Genomic DNA, 18,158 nt, shown 5'->3' with positions numbered 1-18,158 from the left:
AGATATGGCTACAACAAAGCAGTCAGCCCTTCTATCTGTCTGGTTTGTAATATTTAATAATCTGGGTAAATGTTTGCTAAAGAACTCCTAACTGCTGTCTGTCACATTGCATTATTCTTTTTTTTTTTTTTTTTTTTACAATGCAACTGCCTCTCCACACATCAGCCTCCTCAAGCAACGCAGCAGAAATACTGAGCAGCACAGCACACATAACACACACACACACACATGCAATTACCGAACTACAACAAACGACCTAGCAGTCGCGTTGTGGGAGGTAACCATGGCGATCAACATGCCTGGAGTGTCAAAAAAAAAAAGAGAGCGATAGAGAGAAAGAGAGAGAAGAGAGGGATGGTGGAGAGAAAAGAATAATAGACTATCTGTAGCTGTCAAAGGAAGCGGCCTGGAGGGGTGTTACGAAGGAAACGGTCCCCTGTGGACTGGCGAGGCTGTGGTACGCTGGGTCAGGACAGAGAAGGCAGTAAAGCACCATACAGTGGGCATGATGCTGAATTTGAGTCAGAGGAATACAGGAAGACTTTCCATCCAGAATGTGATGATGTATGAACTGCTAAGTGAACCCTATACTTTTCCAAACTGAATGACAGCGTAAGATCAAGATAGCACAACAAATGACGGTAAGGTACTTTTTAAAGGACTGTAGATTATATAATTCCTTAGTTGATTAAATCCGTGATTCTCAACCTTTTTCATATTACGGACCTCCATTTGATGAGGTTTTGTCTCTCGGAGAATATTTTTATTGTCAGGTATGATTTTTTCCAGAATTCCATGGCTATCTGTATTGTAGGTAGAGCGACAACAGAGAAACTATGATCATTCTTCTACATTCTCTAATTGTGTTAACTTCTTGTAAATTAAATAATGGTGAAGTTCAACAATTTATCAATTTGCTGGGGACCCCCTTGAGCCCTCTCAAGGACCCCTGGTGGTCCTCGGACCCCACGTTGAGAACCACTGGACTAAATGACAGCACCAGTACAGACTAGATCCTCTATCCCTTATGAAAAATCACTGGAATATTCCTATAGGGACCTATGCTGTGACATCTGTATCGTATTCTAAAATGTTTTATGGTATTACTATAGTTCTTTTACATCAGGAATATTTTAGCGTTACTGAATGATTGGACTAGGTGATGGACTAGTGCATTACAGTAATGTGCTGCAGGACTACTGCATTACAGTGCATCACATCTAAGGAAAGTGCAGTGCATTCCTTTGAATCTATTTCTGAAATATCAAACGAATATCAAGTGCAACGTCTAACATCAGGCATCTGGTGTGAGATGGCCTCTAGCCAAGGGGTGGGGTGGGGTGGGGGGTGGTGGGTGGGGGGTTGTGCTAGCCTTGGATTGCCCTCCTTCCTTTCCTCCATCCTCTCTCCTTTCCTTCCTCCCTCCCCTCCACTCTGAGCGCTGCTGGCAGAGTCCGTACAGATCCACAGCATGTAGAGAACAATTTTGTATTGTTCTCTGTATTGGCAACGCATCAATGATTATTGAATATTTGGTTCAGCAATTCTCTTAGTTCCAAACACACTGTGCCACCGCAGCACTTTTGTGTTAACAGGTCCAGTTTTGTTTTTTGTTTTTTAATTACTGATTCACTGCACAAAAGAGTTAAATTACACTACATTCACTGGAAAGATTATGGTTAACTGTTGGTTATGGTTATGGTTAAAAGTTTGCACTACATGTGTCAGTTGCAGATGTCATCTAATAGTATTTTTTGGTGGGTTGCATGAACATGTAAAACTGAAAAAAAACCCCACATACATCAGGTTTAAATTCTTTAGTAAAAATGGGAGCGAAAAGTCAGGAGCCTCTCTCTCCCTCTCTCTCTCTCTCCCTCCCTCTCTCTCTCCCTCTCTCCCTCTCTCTCTCTCTCTCTGCTACTAGCACGTCGCTGAGTGTTGCGGGAGAACGAGAATGGAATTTTGGTGGGTTGCATGAACATGTAAAACTGAAAAAAACAAACATACATCAGGTTTAAATTCTTTAGTAAAAATGGGAGCGAAAAAGTCAGGAGCCTCTCTCTCCCTCTCTCTCTCTCTGTCTCCCTCTCTCTCTCTCTCTCTGCCACTAGCACGTCGCTGAGTGTTGCGGGAGAACGAGAATGGAGCATATAGCCACACTTCCTGTCTCTGTACTGTTGCCTTGGCGATGTAGGCAGAGAGGATGTAACCTGGGTAATGCAGTCCAAGGAGAGAGAAAACGAGGGAGGGAGAGGAGGTCAAGTGAAAGAAAGAAAGAAAGAGAGTCTTTTTTATCCTTTATTTCTCCAGGGACAGTTCACTGAGCTGCATGCTCTTTTTCAGCCCCACCCTGCTTCACATTCATACAGTTATGCACTCACACCTGGGAGCTGCCCAGTACAACCACACTCTTCTGCAGCAGCTGGGGCTCGCCAACTTGCTCAAGGGCAAGGGCCTGAGGGGGGGGGGGCAGTGTGTTAGTCTCTCTTCCCACCCACATTTACCCATTCAACCTGGGGATTCAAACTGGTCACAAGACTGCTTCTCGAACCTTAAAGCTGCAATAAGCGATTTTCTGACCACAAGTGGGCGACAGAAAGCGCAACACATTTGTAAATAAAGCACAGCAAAGCCACCGCCCCTGGTGTTACTGCCCCTAAGGACAAACCTTAGCTAAAGACCATGCATAAAGGCTACTAAGCTAAATAAAGAGAAGTGTCACCGGTTACCACTCTCGCTTTGGCAGATTTTTCTCCCCGCTGAAGGTCACATGTCCCACAATGACAAGTGGAAGAGGGAGGTAGCAAGTTCACCAGTTTAACAAGTTTACTCGCTCGCTTCATCGATTCCGCCATTATGAGAATTGTTTTCAGGAATGGGATGGGAGGGGGGGGTGAGTGCCGCTTTTAAACAGAGAGGGGGGAGACAAGCTAGTTTTAGAGAAACGAAAAGCTACTGAGTGGACCGGGAGGAGCTTGGTTCTGGTGCGGAATTTGACAACAAGCTTAGAAAAAGAGGTGAAAAGAGCAACACAGCTGGCTGCTGTGTGGATATTGGCTTATATCCTTATGTGGTAACACTTTACAACAAGGGTCACTAAGTTAAGGTTTAGTTAATGCTTAATGAGGGTTAGTTAATGCTTAATAAGCATTAACTAACCCTTAATTAACAGTTAACTAATGTGTAATTTACTAATGGTGTTCATGTTAACTACGGTATTAATTTATACATTATTTAATAGTTTATAAAGATGACTATTAAATAATGTATAAATTAATGCCTTAGTTAACATGAACACCATTAGTAAATGATTACCAGACACATTAGTTAACTGTTAATTAAGGGTTAGTTCATGCTTAACTAACCCTTAACTTAGTGACCCTTATTGTAAAGTGTTACCCTTTATGTCTCAATGAAATCTCCAAATAGAACGCGTTAGTTTCAGTTTAAGGCCTGATATCGCTTATTGCAGGTTTAAGGGTCCCACTGACTGCTGCAGAGTACTCTTCAACCTGCTGGTGAGTATTCTAATACTACGCCATGTATTAGCCACTAAAAATGAGCAACATGACACATTCAGTGTAGAAGAGCCAAACATACCACACCTAGTGCTGAACCCAGGCATTCCTTCCTAGATAAATGACAAGTTCTATAACCAGCCGTATTTGCATCCACTCTCCAAACTCATTATCTGGGTAGGTCAACACCAAGTCAACACAGAGCGGTACAGTATCACAGCCAACATATGTTCCCTGCACCTAATTTAGCTCCTAGGTGTGGGTGTTGCATAACTACACACAGTGATAGTACAGTAACTAACTGCAATATACAAAAGAGGAAGCAATAACATCACATGAACTTGCCTGTGCATCTGTGGACGGTTACAATATATTTCTTTGTGTACATTTCCAAATTAGCACAGCAGAACTGCAAATACATCATTTGGAATGTGTGGTAAAACAACAAAAGTCAAAATATGCAAAATGAAAAAAAAAAAAGAATGACAAAGACGAAGGAGTAGCAATGGTCCAGTGTTCAGGCCATCATCAAAGTTTTGCATCTGCTACTGTCAATATGTAGATTGATATGTATAGTCCTGTCTTTTAACATCTCCATGTTGTTTCGGTATATGTATTTTTCAATTCCTTCCTTTGATTACACTTGCACTGTTTGCTCTTACCTTTATTTTATTCCTTTAATTATTATCTGTGTTTGGAGTTTTACTGTTTTATTTTTTTTTCTCGTTTTATTGTAAAGCACCTTGTAACCTTGTTAAGAAAGGTGCTATATAAATATAGTTCATTATTATTAGTAGTAGTATTATTGCATGTCTTGCACTATCCCTTTGCAGTGTATGTGAAGCCCTGTACAATCTGTACTTCCAAGTACTTATTTTACTATGCGAGTTGTTCCTCAATGTCACCAAGACAAATTCATGTACATTTACAAATGTACAATCAACAAAGTGATTCTGATCTGCACAGAAAAGGAAGGGAAAACTATTTTGTCTTTCTTCTGAGAAGAACTACAGTATCACCAGACCTCAGTCAGAGAGGCAGAGAGCTGACTGACTAAGCAGGACACTGGGACAAGGACACACACACACACACACACACACAGCATGACATGATATGTCTTGATGTGGGCTAGGGAGAGGAAGGGGGAGGAGAGGAGAGGAGAGGAGAGGAGAGGAGAGGAGAGGAGAGGAGAGGGGAGGAGGAGAGGAGAGGAGAGGACAGGACAGGAGAGGAGAGGAGAGGAGAGGGGAGGAGGAGAGGAGAGGAGAGGACAGGAGAGGAGAGGACAGGAGAGGAGAGGAGAGGAGTGACTAAGCAGAACTGTAGATTAGTATCATTAGACCCCACTGTACCAACACTGCAGACCAAAATGGCCACTTCATCACCCTGCTGAGACCAGGCAGGAGGTTACTGTACTGCAGAAATGCTCTGTACCATTTCAGTCTCTCATCCTTCATTAAATAAGGTTCACTTAAAATAATAATCCGTGACATTTTCTTATACATACATGTCCATTTTGCAATGGTGATTCAACCTACAGCCTGTTCATGAAAGCTTTTACATTTACTGTTCCAAAGTGTTTTACATTCCGGTTTGTTTGGAATAAATAGAAGAAGAACTGGGTATTTAGCATGAGCAGTGATAGCCACCACGGCTGAACGGACAAAGAAAAGAGCGCCACCTACAGAAACTCAAACTGCATCAACAGGAAATCCAAGGAAAAAGACGTCACAGTGCTGGACACACTGTGTGTCAAAGTGATCTCTGGGAGGTGCAGTGCAAAAACACGACAGCAATGAGCGCTTAGCACCAAAGATGGAGACAAAATATAAAAACACCAATGAGCAACCCAATTGTTCAAAATGTTTGTGCCAAATATGGTGTTCGGGTTCAGGATCATCCCTACTTAGGACACACACAGATGTCTATGTTAAATCATTTCTATAATTTATATAGTTTTCAATTCATTTGATTTCTCAGTATACAATACAAAATGCATAGCACACCTTAAATGAGAATAAAATAAAAAAAATAAGAAATGAACAAAAATTCACCCCTCATGACATTTCCAACCCATATTTAACTCATATTGAACTTAGGAGGACAGGATTTAAACCTAATTCCAGCCATAATTTCAGCCATATGGTGCCACAGTGTTGAGCCTATGCGTCCAAAAGGCTTTACGGTGTTACAACTTAAGCTCCAAATTCTTATTGTAAATGCAGTCCATTTCAAACATCCCCCAAAATATAACTGGACATAACTGGGAGCGACACAAGATCCCATCGCTCTTCCAAGAACTAACAGGAAAAAGGAATCATGAAACCTAAAATATTTTTTCTTCAATATAGTTTCTGCTAGTTGAATAACATAATCTACAGGCACGGTCTTATCATTTAACGCGTAATAATTACTATACAAGGAGTTCACATCCATCATCACTAGATCTCATTCATCAATTCATTATTTATTTATATTTATTTATTTATTAATTAGTTGCCATTTCTTCAACATGTCTATTGTATCCTGTATATTATGAAGGTAAGGTTCTTTATGTGATGATCACCAAATATAGAAATGTCCTTTGTGATTGATCCATTACTTTATACTGTCTAATAGCCTGTGTGGTGGATTTAATAAAGACTTATGAATTTTTGGCAGACCTTACAAAACTGGAATACATGCACATTCCACAAAAAGAAGTCAAAAGTGTTCTCATGAATCCATTTATTATTGAACCAACTGTCAAAATCTCTTATCTCACTCTGGGATTTTGCAGTGGGACCAAATAGAACGGAGCGATAGAAGGTGGTATCAGACCATTTTCTTCTCATTTCCATTTTATAATCGTCTATATCATGAATCACTGTGGAACCGCCCTTGTCAGTTGGTTTCACAATGATAGAATGATCACCCATCAGATTTGTCAATATGTGTTAGATTAGGTTTAGATTAGGTTTCACTCCTTTTTTTTTAAACTGTGATACATCCTGGTCAACCAGTCTACAGAAAGTGAATAGTACTCTTAGTAAATATACTCTTAGTTCGAAAGGCACTTCTGTGATTCATTTCATTTTATGGGTTATTGGAAATTTGTTCCATTTTAGTTTCAAAATCATTACAAGAATAAACAGGAATGTACGATAGGCTTTTAGAGAGTACATATTATCTGCAGCTTTTTTATTTTAGTCATTACAAACTGCGATCCACGTTAGTTTACATTTATAACTAAAGTCTTATAATCTCCAGTTTCAGGGTTTCATCTACTTACAGTAATTTACTATTTGCATTTGTCTAGCCTACCTAACCTATTCATTTGCCTAATACTTATTATACATATTTATTAAATAATTTTTAATAGTAGTTTTACTTACAAATGTTGATATATCGCAATACACAGAGTTGCAATAGTATAGTATAGTAATAATAATAATAATAGTATCGTGAAGTCTCTGGTGATTCCCTACCCTAGTAGCTTATGTAGCTAGCAAGCTATAATATTCATATTTAGGCAGCCATATCTTGTGAACTTCACTGTAAATCCTGTGTATAACGATCTGGTTCTGTACCTTTTTTTTTTTTTTTTAAGTGAAAATGTGAGGGATTCTGATCTGCCATCCCTCTGTCTTTAGTGCATATGGACGGCGCATTTCGGTGTCCTTAGGGAATGTATAAATATTCATATTTTTCAGAATGTGTTTGTCCCTGTCCTTAGAGAACACCAAACAACACAAAGGTTTTTTTTTATTCATGATCTCCAGCAATTTGAAGTTGTTTTTATCTTGAAAACCGCTTGCCACTTCCTAGTGTAAACAGTTGACCAGATGTTTTCACTCGTCTCCTACCAACACAAAAGAGATGAAATGGTCTATACTAAATCTTTACTAAATCAATTAATATAATGTACAATTATTAATTGATTGAATTATTAATTGATTGATAATTTAAAGCAATCCCACTCGTACTAAATTAACTTTTATGCCTAGTGCTGCCAACAACACACAGGTTGCTTCATTCAGCAGTACTGCCTACTTCCAGTTTTTCCGAATCCGATCATACAATCATGAGTATTGGGGCTTATTTTACAGGTACAGATCCAATTCCAAATATGACATGATTGTCTCACCCCTAGGGCATAGGTTTCTTTATTCATTCATTCATTCATTGTCTTTACCCACTTATTCCTATTCAGGGTCATGGGGGCTGGAGCCTATCCCAGCATGCATTGGACAGAAGGCAGGGAAACTCCTTGGACAGGTTGCTAGACCATCACAGTCTAACAGACGGACAAACACACTCACTCTCATCCACACCTATGAGCAATTTAGAGTCTCCAATCTACCTGACATGCATGTCTTTGGACTGTGGGAGAAAACCTACACAAACCCAGGGAAACTCCACAAAGAGAGGACCGGGACTTGAACCCGAGATCTTCCTGCTGTGAGGCAACAGTGCTAGGACCAGGACGAGTGGCTAGAGAGACCGTCCCGTAACTGTAGGGTCACAAGTTCGATCAATAGCTATGTGTCCTGTCTAAGTTCCCAGGAGGGAAAGACAATGCTAAGGCGGTCCTGCATAGAGCAAGGCACTACCACTGCCAGGGTTAGGGGTTCCATTAGGGGAGCCACCCATACTAAACAAGTCCAGATCCTGTACAGGCCCACGGCGCGTGTGTTAAATTCCACTAGCTGCGGCCACACCGTCGGAAAACGGACAGAATTATTGACGGATAGATTTCTGTCTATTGGGCTGTTTGGGAATGTCAACATGGTGGGAGAGGCAGAAATACAGGAGCCTAGCTTCGCTCATAACGGAGCTACTTCATAGAAACAAGTTAAATTCACTTGAACACATTGTTTTATCACTCACATTGGGTTGAAAATTGGAAAGAATGTCTAGTTTCTTGTTTCTGCCTGTGCTTGTCATTTGATTGTGCGTTTGTTTAACGTGGCCCGGCTTCCCGGTTGAGTGGAGTTTTCCGTTTTTAAGCACTGTGATTGGCCCGAAGGTCCAAACACGGCCCAGCCGGAAAACTTTGGTCATAAAACAAACCGAGCCAGTAGTTTACGCTCCTAAAACAGGTACGACCACCGGTACTGCTCTGTATTTATTTTTTCAGAACCATAACGCGCGTCACATCGTCATATTCACTCCCCCTTTGATATAGCCTAGATTTGTTCCCTCTGTCAAGAGACTCAGGCCTAGTAAAAAACATTCCCAGCTAAAGCCCCGGAAGCCCGACACTGACGGGAGCAATGCTCGGCTAGCGTGACGCGTTAAACGGTTAAATTACCTATTCCACCAACGTCACAGACCACAGGTGATAACGTGACCTACCGTTTGGTTTGCAGGACAGAAGAAGATGTAGATGTCTGTAAATTGACGGCGAAGACTGTGGCTCTGTGTGAGATCCAATATGAAATTATCAATGTATGAGGCTGAATGGGGTATTTAGCCCATAGGTAAGAGGCCATCTCTCAAAGACGCCATCTAGAGGCCATCTCACGAAGCAACATCTCACTGACTGACCTGAATTTTCCGCGTGATGCACCGTGGGAAAAATGTGTCCGCTTATACTACTGTACTGTTACTGGACTGGGTAACAGTGGCCACCATAAACAGAGACCAAACATTCTGCTCTGATGTCAAAGCTCACCTATATACAGCGAGGAGTCCTTCCTACGGACATGGTCGTCGATGTAGGACACCCCCAGAGGCTGGACGGGCGTGGCTCCGATGCCCAGCAGAACCTGGGCCCCGATCAGCAGCAGGTACATCATGTTGGTGTTGGCCCGGTTGCCACAGTTATACCCCGACTCCCGGCTCTCTATCCTGGAGTTGTTGGAGCAGACGTCCCGGCCGTCCTCGGCGTGCCACGAGTCCCCAGCCTCGTACTCATACTGGTGAGTCAGGAACTCCGGCAAGGCTGACAGCAACGCGCCCAGCGCCATGACGATCCCCCCGCAGCCAATCAGGCGGGGCCGGTGGGCCTTGGCGCCGAAGTAGCTGACGAATAGGATGAGGGCCAGGTTGCCGATTTCGAAGCTGCTGGCTATGACGCCCACGTCGGCGCTCTGGAGGTTGAAGCGTCTCTCCAGCGTGGTCAGAACGCTTACCTGGCAGAGAGAGAGAGAGAGAGAGAGAGAGAGAGAGAGCACAGCTGTTATATAGTGCTTTTACAACTAGCATCCCTAGATCTTAGAATGGCCTGCCGAGGACATCAGGTTAGCAAAATCATTATTATTTTAATGCACTTTTATAGATTTTATTCAATTGCTTCTATAATACTTTCTGTAATTATTCTCAATATAAAGGTATAACATAAATATATCTATATAAAGGTTTCATTGATACAACTCATAGTCATGCTTGGATCTGGATTTTTATATTATATTATATCATATACACAAATTTACACAATACATACAAATTTGTTTTATATATTTTTCAGCTTTTCTTTTCATTTAAACATATATATATATAAAATGCTTGTTCCCGAATCCCACACAGGGCAAAGCTGCAGGCTTCAGATGTTGTTCAGCACAGCTGGGGGGAGGGTGGTAGCTCTGTAGAGTAAAACCTGGAATAGGAGGGGAGGGCTGGAAGCGTGGCCATCTGCCGCTCCCCTCAGAGCCCGTGCCAGGATCAGGAACCTGTTGACCACATAGCTGGGCTGCTCCGTATAGGTGGGCTGCTTCCAACATCTACTTCCCCATACTCCTCCTCCCAAAACAAGCCCTGAAGCTACCCTGATGCCAGCCTGGGAGAAAGGGATATGTGCGTGTGTGTGTGTGTGTGTGTGTGTGTGTGTGTGTGTGTGCGTGTGGCTTTAGGCAAGAAACCCCATGCAGCTGTTCTAATTGCGCAATAGACACAAACACACCATACCAGCTGTGTTCTGTCTTTGTGTAAGTGATGAAAGGGCTTTTTAAGGCTCTGGTGCCTCGAATGTATGCTGTTCGTCAGGAGATATTATTAACTTTTATGAATTTTTTACATAAGAACACTCGTCCACGGCAAAAGGTTTATGCCCCTAAAACCTCCCATTTAGGCATGTACACACAGGGTCACAAACAGATTGATCATGCATAATATATCCTACTTATTTATTGAATAGAACAGAACTTTTTATTGTCCACCGCAGTGGAAATTTGCCTTTGGCTTCACAGGTTGGTTAAAATGTGACACAATACAACAGATAAAATACAATTACAATACAATGCGCAAAAAGAATAGACATAGTCAACTCAACAATATCAAAAGATAAGAGCAATGAAGAAGGAGTTAGGAGTTCAGTAAGGTGATTGCTATTTTAATGTGAAAAATTTGTATATTGTAGCTTTCAGTAATTCCAGTGCATAACCATCTTCAAACCTAACCCTAACCTCTACCAGGAGAGGAGTGATACACAGCTGTTGTTGTTAACTCTGGGCTCATCATCATATAGTTCTCTCTTTCTCTCTATATATATGGCAAACAGTGTCACACCAAGCTCCATTGTAAAATCTGGCAGTTTACTGTGGCCTTATTTATCAGCAAGCTTACATACTTTAGAACAGTGGTTCACAATGTGGGGTCCGGGGACCACCAGGGGTCCTTGAGGGAGTTTCAGGGGGTCTCCAGCAAACTGATGAATTGTTAAACTTCAGCATTATTTCATTCACAAGAAGTTAACACTATAGAGAATGTAGAAGAATGACTGTACCTACCATACAGATAGTCATGGAATTCTGGACAAAATCATATCTAACAATAAAAATATTCTCAGATTTGGGTTTGAGAGACGAAATCTCATCAAATGAGGGTCCGTGGCCCTAATGTGGACTAAATTAGGGGTCCTTGATATGAAAAAGGTTGAGAATCACTGCTTAAGAACATGACTTAAAGGGGAATGACACCCATTTTCAGTAGTAAAATATGTCTTCAGGGAGTACTGTGATCATAAGCAAAATGTTTGAATTAATTCTAGATTGCCAGGCCCAGCTGGATCATGTCATGTCAATGGAAGTTTGGATCTAAGAGATGAACAGGCCGATTTTAAAGCACACTGAGAGCTTATTTAAGCGTCCCCATCCAAATGCAAAGAATGGAAATGGAATGGAAAAGAAAAGGTAATTGTGTCTAATGAAGATCCACGATATTCTCTGTTTTAGCAAGTATGTCACTGGTTGGAGATGAAGATGAGTGCGCATGCCTCATCAACCAAGACGACATCATCGCGGCAGGCAGAGGAAGAGGAAGTGCTCAAGCTATCAAAAGTCTAAGGCAGGGGGAGTTCAGTTTCACAGATTTCCAACTTCAGACATCAAAAGGTGCAAAAAGGTGGGGGGGGGATTAAGAAAAAACTAAACGTTACCTTGGTGATAACGAGAGGCGCATGTGCCGGGCTCTGCACATACGGCGTCGCAGTGAAATACTTGCAAAAGCAGAGAATATTGATGGATCTTCGTGAGACACAATTGCTTTTGCAAAACAAATGGCACTTCAGAATTACTTGGCTCATTGTCCCCCACCAAAGGGGGGACTATGGATCGGTCTCCATCCGTCCGTTCGTTCGTTCGTTCTTTGGTCACACTGTAACGTTGACTTTGTGCCGCTAGGGGGCGGCATTGACAATGAATGGGGACTCAGTGGTAAAGCAACACAGTTAAAGTTATCATAGGTAACATAATAGTCTACACACGCTACACACTTGGAGACATCAGACTGGGTTGGTGTGTTGAATTGAGAGTCAATGGAGAATTTTTGGGCACTACTACTGTGCCATCAGTATTGACTACTTATATCATATTACCACTTACCTACTGTGCAATACCATATATCACTTATCATTTAGCATTTATATTATTCATAACACTCACGCTCCTGGTGTTGTATGTTATATTGTATTATAAATTGTATTGTAGTGTACATTGTGTAATGTACAGATTGTATTTATTGCGTATTGTAGTTCTTATATTTTGTACTGTATTGAGTAAAAACAGGACAATTACAGTTACTACATTTCAAGATATAACTTGTAAGCCTAATTCTGAGAGTAGGCAACAGAAATATATGGTCAATCTGTCCTTTCATTGTCCCATACGAAAATGCTTATACAATTTCACTCATATTTCAAGTTCACTCAGCAATGACTGACTGACCCAAGGGTGGAACTACATCACTGGTGGGGGACAACATGTTTACTATTTGCTTGTACAGATAAGCTCTCAGTTTGCTTTCAAATCGCCAGGTTCACGTCTTAGACCCAAACTTCTATTGACATTGCATTGGACTGAAAAGGCGCCGTGCCAACTTAGCATGGGAGGTATGTCAGCCGCTCACGTGACCTGACCCAGCTGGGCCTGGCAGTTCTGGCTCTAGAACTGATTTAGTTGTTTTGCCAATGATCACAGTACTGCCCAAAGGATAAAGAAAGACATATTTAACTAATGCAAATAGGCGGCATTCCCTCTTAAGACCTTTTCTGAATCGTTAGGGTCCAGTGGGAAATTCATCATACAGATGATCCACGAAAGCAACTCTTACTTAAATAAAATTGCGACTTTTAGAATTGCTCATGCACACTGGTCACTAACACCCTCCAAAGTGTATTTTGGCGGATGAAGATTATAGGAATAACAGATGAACCAATTCCAAAAGTTGAAAGTTTATTGAAATACGTGCTGCTTGGTGGATTATCTGGATGCTGAAATTACCAGTGGACCCTAATAATAAGAGAAGGTCTTCCATCATATTCTGTGAGGTATGTATGTTTGCTGATATGCAAGGCAATCTTAAACTGGCTTGACTGAGTGATTTTGCAGTAGGGTCTGGCATGTGTAATTTAGACACACAGGGAGCCCCCACTTTCTCATGAAGGCTTAACAATCTGTCATCTAAAATAGGAAGATGGCCGTCAAGGGTCTATTATTTCAACTGTGGAACACTAACCTAGTTCTGTAGCCATACATAGGGTGGAACTGAGAGACAAGAATGGAGGACCTACATTCATAGAACAAGGTGTTACCGTTGGAAGCCTGGACTGAAATTCATTATAAATTTAGATTCATATTTACATTTTAGGCAGTTAGCTGACATTGTTGTCCAACTTACAATTAGATCCAATGCCTGGATCAAACATTAAAGCAACCAATAATAAAAGGCTAGGGGTCACAGCATCCAGACAATAGATGGAACAAATATTACAATGATACTAGAATATTTATGTATGATAGAGAAATGCTGGGTAAAGAATATGAGCCAGGCCGAAAAAAAAAAAGAAATATGATGTGAGTTTTTCTCATTTGATATGACACATTCAAAACAGTTAACACAGCCATCTAAACCCTTGATAATTTTGCAAAACTAACTGTACATTTTGATTGTTTTCACTCAACATACAAAACTCCATATATCATTTTCCAAACGCTACACACAAAATGACTCCATGCACTCAAAACAATTCACCCAGCTGTCTAAACTCTTTATTACTTTGCAAAACTAACAGTACCTTTAAAGAATAGTCTAATAATACATTTTAATTGTTTTCACACAAATTCCAAAACTACATGCACCATAAATCCCCTGGCCTATTGAAAATAAAAGGGTTGATGAGGAATAAAGTCATTGATTACAAAGGTAAATTTGTTTGTGGTTTATTTTGAAGAAAATTTGATTCATCATGTTTACCTCTACCTCCTTACTGTATCACACATGGAAAAATGTTAAACATGAATAAATTGACAAATCCCCTGCATGTGAAGCTGTAAAATATAACATATTATTTCCAAAAGTCTTGATGAAAAGACATTTTGCTTCCTGTAAGGAAAACGTAATATCAGGAAAAGGATTGTGGAACTTTCTGATAAACATGTTTTATCATCAGCATTCTTGTGTGAATATATCGGAATGTATTATCTTACCAATAGGTGACATGTGCCGTGTTGATGTCAGTATTTGGTTTTGGTAAAGATGTGATCTGACAGGAAAGCAGCACTTTTGGGGCTGTTTTGCAAACTGAGAGTCTGTTTCGAAGGCTGTGTTAACTGTTTTGAGAGCATGGAGAAATGCGTCAAATCAATTGAGAAAAACTGTAACATGATGTTGCACAAGCATGTGGTCCTGTGTAGCTCAATGGGTTGAGCAAGGCACTTACACCGTTCAATACATGGTTCAATTTCCACTGCTGAAGATATATACATTCATGATGCTGTAATGCAATTTGGATAAACGTATCTGCCATGCTGTGTCATTTTAGACATTATTATTTTGGCATGAGACACAGATTTAAGTTGTAATCCAGTTTTTTTTAGTTATAGGTAATTTTATTATGGCTTGTGTCAGTTATGGGTTCATACAGGACTCTGATGGAGAGCGATATTTTTGCACCTTTCCGATTCCACTGTCAAAATACCAGTCCAGTCCACTCCAGTGTTTACAGACAATACAAATGTGACCAAACTGTTTAAGAGCTTTTACATAATGGACACAAGTGAAAACATGCCCTCATTACAGTTAGATGAATACAGACAAAGCCAAAGAGAGTCATGACACAGGTGCTACTGTGCTGACAGTGTTGACCTTCAAGCCTTTCAGCTTAGTCTTGGTCCAAAGGTTTAGCTCTTTAGTTTTGTATTAATTTTGTTTATTTGCACAAATGATGCCACCGGAAGGAAGGAGAGAAGAGAAGAAATGCAGGCTGAGTAGATGTGACAAGGAAACCTCAAGGCAAGGCACATATAAAACATCTCACCCCAAAAGAGAGCGAGAAAATCAAGACGACAAGCAACGGTTCAAAGAAAAGAGACTAGACAGTACTTCTACTGTATTGGGCATTTGTTGAAGGTTTGGGGTTGTTGGTTTAAGCTTTCAAGCTAAAAATTCATACATTTTTATTTCATGGCTAGCTCAAAAGAACACATTAAAACACACTCCATCGAGTTTCTGCCACACTGTGGCCTTTATCAAACAGACGCACACCAAACTGCATGAAGAACATGTTCATTTTTTGCTTAAAGAGCACCTTGTAATGCCTTCTATTTCAACAGAATGAATGAGTGAATGAATGAATGAAAACATTTCTTTGTCATCTTCTTCCAGGAGGTACCTACTCAGTCAGAGGTGTTCTGTCCCTCCCCAAAAATAACGATAGGTGCGGCAGTTTCCTTTTTATGGTCTTACCCCCCTCCTCCAATGAATCTGGCCAATATTGTGCAATTATTTATAGGACCAAGATTGTGGTAAAGCCTACCAAGGGGGAGGAGATGGAAACTGGCTTTGATCAGGCAAACCGTCATCCTGATTCAAATGGCATCATTCATATTTAGGCCAATTTCTGGGCCTAAAGTAAATGGTTGGGCCAGCTCTGACTTAATTAGATAGGAGTCACCGCACAAATACATCAATAGCAGCTGTGGTTAGGGCATTAGCCACACGGTACCCAGCAGTCATTATACCCAATACCACATCAAAATTGAATCAACACACATCTGAATTTCGATATGAATAGAGGGTCTTTTGAAGATGATTAAATATGAGAAAATGATTCAGTGTCATTCACCTCTGCATCAGTGGGCATTTCTTCAATCCTGAATGATTGATAAAAGATATTGTCCCTTGTATTTGCTTTAACAGGGCCTCTTAATACATAATAGGCCTATTCAGGGATGTAGTGGAGGGTAAACCCACCTAAACTCACTTTACCAGCCTTTTCATTTGCAGAATAGAGGCTACAATCTTTTTAGGCTGACATAAATCTTTATGACATCAGTTGATAATATAGGCTAAAAACTGATGTTAGTCAAATGAAGATGGTATTTTAAGAGGGAAAATATAGACTAAATTAATGTTTTTTTCTGAAAATAAAATATAATGTATTTTCTATTGGTGGCTGTTTGCCTTATGATGATCACCGCCTTGACGTCATAGTTTTCCAACCTCCCCCCCCCCCCCCCAACTACATCACCGATTATGTTATAATAATACAGCCTATCACATTGTCACGGGCCTACTGCATTATTGAGGCTGGCACAAGGATGCCGAATGTAGCTAAGCCCAGCAGGTTGTATCGACCTTCTGTCCAATGTTTCGTAACATGCTTTCCATTGGACCATCCATATACGCATTTCTTATGGAGATAAAAAAAAAAATTCTCTAAAGCAACGTGTACGGCTGCTGTGACGCGCTTTGTGTCGTGCAGATGTCAGTACTGGTGCATAGGCCTGACGGCTAATAGGGGCAGATTAATGCGCAGCGTCTCATCAATCAACGAAAGCACAATTCTCCATGGTGACCGGAAGATCTCTCCTTTGATTATTCTAATATGATTATTCTAATATGATTATTACCCGCATCAGCCGAACCGCCGCAGCGTTACTCACTGCCTGGCCGTGCCGGTCTAAAGGACGTTGCGTTGACCTGATGTAACCGGGGTATTACAGGGACACAATATTACATGAAACCAATATTGCGCACATATCCCTATATTATGATTGCGGTTGGGGTCTGGAGACTCACCAGATAGGCGCCCACTGTGCCCTGCGCCAACATGAGCGCACATTCCGACACCAGGAAAATCTTGATGTTGGAAAAACATGAGGTCTTCTTCTGGTTGTCGTCCTGCTCCGGGTCGTCGGTGCTGCTCCGCTCTGTGCAGATCTGGTTTTTAACCTGCATCCTTCGGCTCAGGCTCCGGTCGGGTTGGACGGCATGAAACTGGACGGGTCCGGTCCGGTGGAGAGCATCTGGCTGTGGAGACGAGCTGCACTGCAGAATAAAGTGCAAATCTCTGTCAATAGCCGGTCAAGGATGGAAAATACCGCTGGAAATGCTGCTGTGTCCACTCAGCATTACGCACAGTCTGTCGGCGACCTCTCATCACCGCCTGTGCAGCATGTATTTCTATACATCATATTTAAGGATATATTCATCTACATGTATGACGGTCTCGAATGCCCGACGTAGTATTGCAAGACGCCCCACATCCGGGATGTTACATCTCCAACCAGGACCAGTACCGACTGGTTTTGGTCTCCCAGTCCGGTTCAGACCCGCAGCTTGGTGTGGATGGAAATTACGACGCTCCTCCCATAGACCGATGCATGATGAGAGGTGTTATTCTCCCTCTATTGCTCTCTCTCTCTCTCTCTCTCTCTCTCTCGCTCGCTCGACGTTTTTTTTTTTTTTTTTTCTTCTTCGATAAGCTGCATCATTTTACCTGCACAGGCTTTCCAGGTTGACGATTGTCACAAAAATGCATAATTGCATCATACATTCGCGCGCGCGCATACACACGCACGGACGGTGCGCATACACACACACACACAAACACACTGACAGACCCCCCCACCACCACACACCCACACATTTACATACAATGACACAGCACCATCTTCCCTTTCTTTTCATTAGATTAAAACATGTTAACAAAAAAATCTTGTCTTTACAGCACATCACTGTAATAATGCAACAACACAAACACACACCAACATGAGACCATTTAAAACTGCCTCTCCTCACCGTCCATCACACACTGTCTTTGAAGGACTTGTCCATTGGACCAGAGCGATGTCCGACATGTCCAGTGCATCAGGGTGTGGCTTTCAGAATGGGCTCCTTGTTCGTCAGGGGCCTCTCAGGGCCCTCAGCCCACATTGTTAT

The 18,158-nt window shown here is 41.4% G+C and overlaps 1 protein-coding gene across 1 annotated transcript in view; it reads right to left on the bottom strand.

Moving 5' to 3' along the window:
- LOC139658251 (solute carrier organic anion transporter family member 3A1-like) overlaps positions 1 to 17,174 on the bottom strand; it is a 50,924-nt gene extending 33,750 nt beyond the window's left edge. The window contains exons 1-2 of the mRNA XM_071536330.1: positions 17,016 to 17,174; positions 9,175 to 9,634 (exon numbers count right to left, since the gene is read on the bottom strand). Of these exons, the coding sequence (XP_071392431.1) occupies positions 9,175 to 9,634; positions 17,016 to 17,174 (619 nt within the window). The remainder of the gene's footprint in view (positions 1 to 9,174; positions 9,635 to 17,015) is intronic.
- Positions 17,175 to 18,158: the final 984 nt, after the last annotated feature.

Source organism: Centroberyx affinis, unplaced genomic scaffold, assembly GCF_046629955.1.
Source record: "Centroberyx affinis isolate AG114_WGS23_722 - 3 ecotype Tasmania unplaced genomic scaffold, CSIRO-AGI_Caff_v1 ptg002857l_1, whole genome shotgun sequence".
NCBI classification, from domain to species: Eukaryota; Metazoa; Chordata; class Actinopteri; order Beryciformes; family Berycidae; genus Centroberyx; species Centroberyx affinis.
Note: the sequence above shows the minus strand (reverse complement) of the source record. Positions and strands in the feature narration are given on the sequence as shown.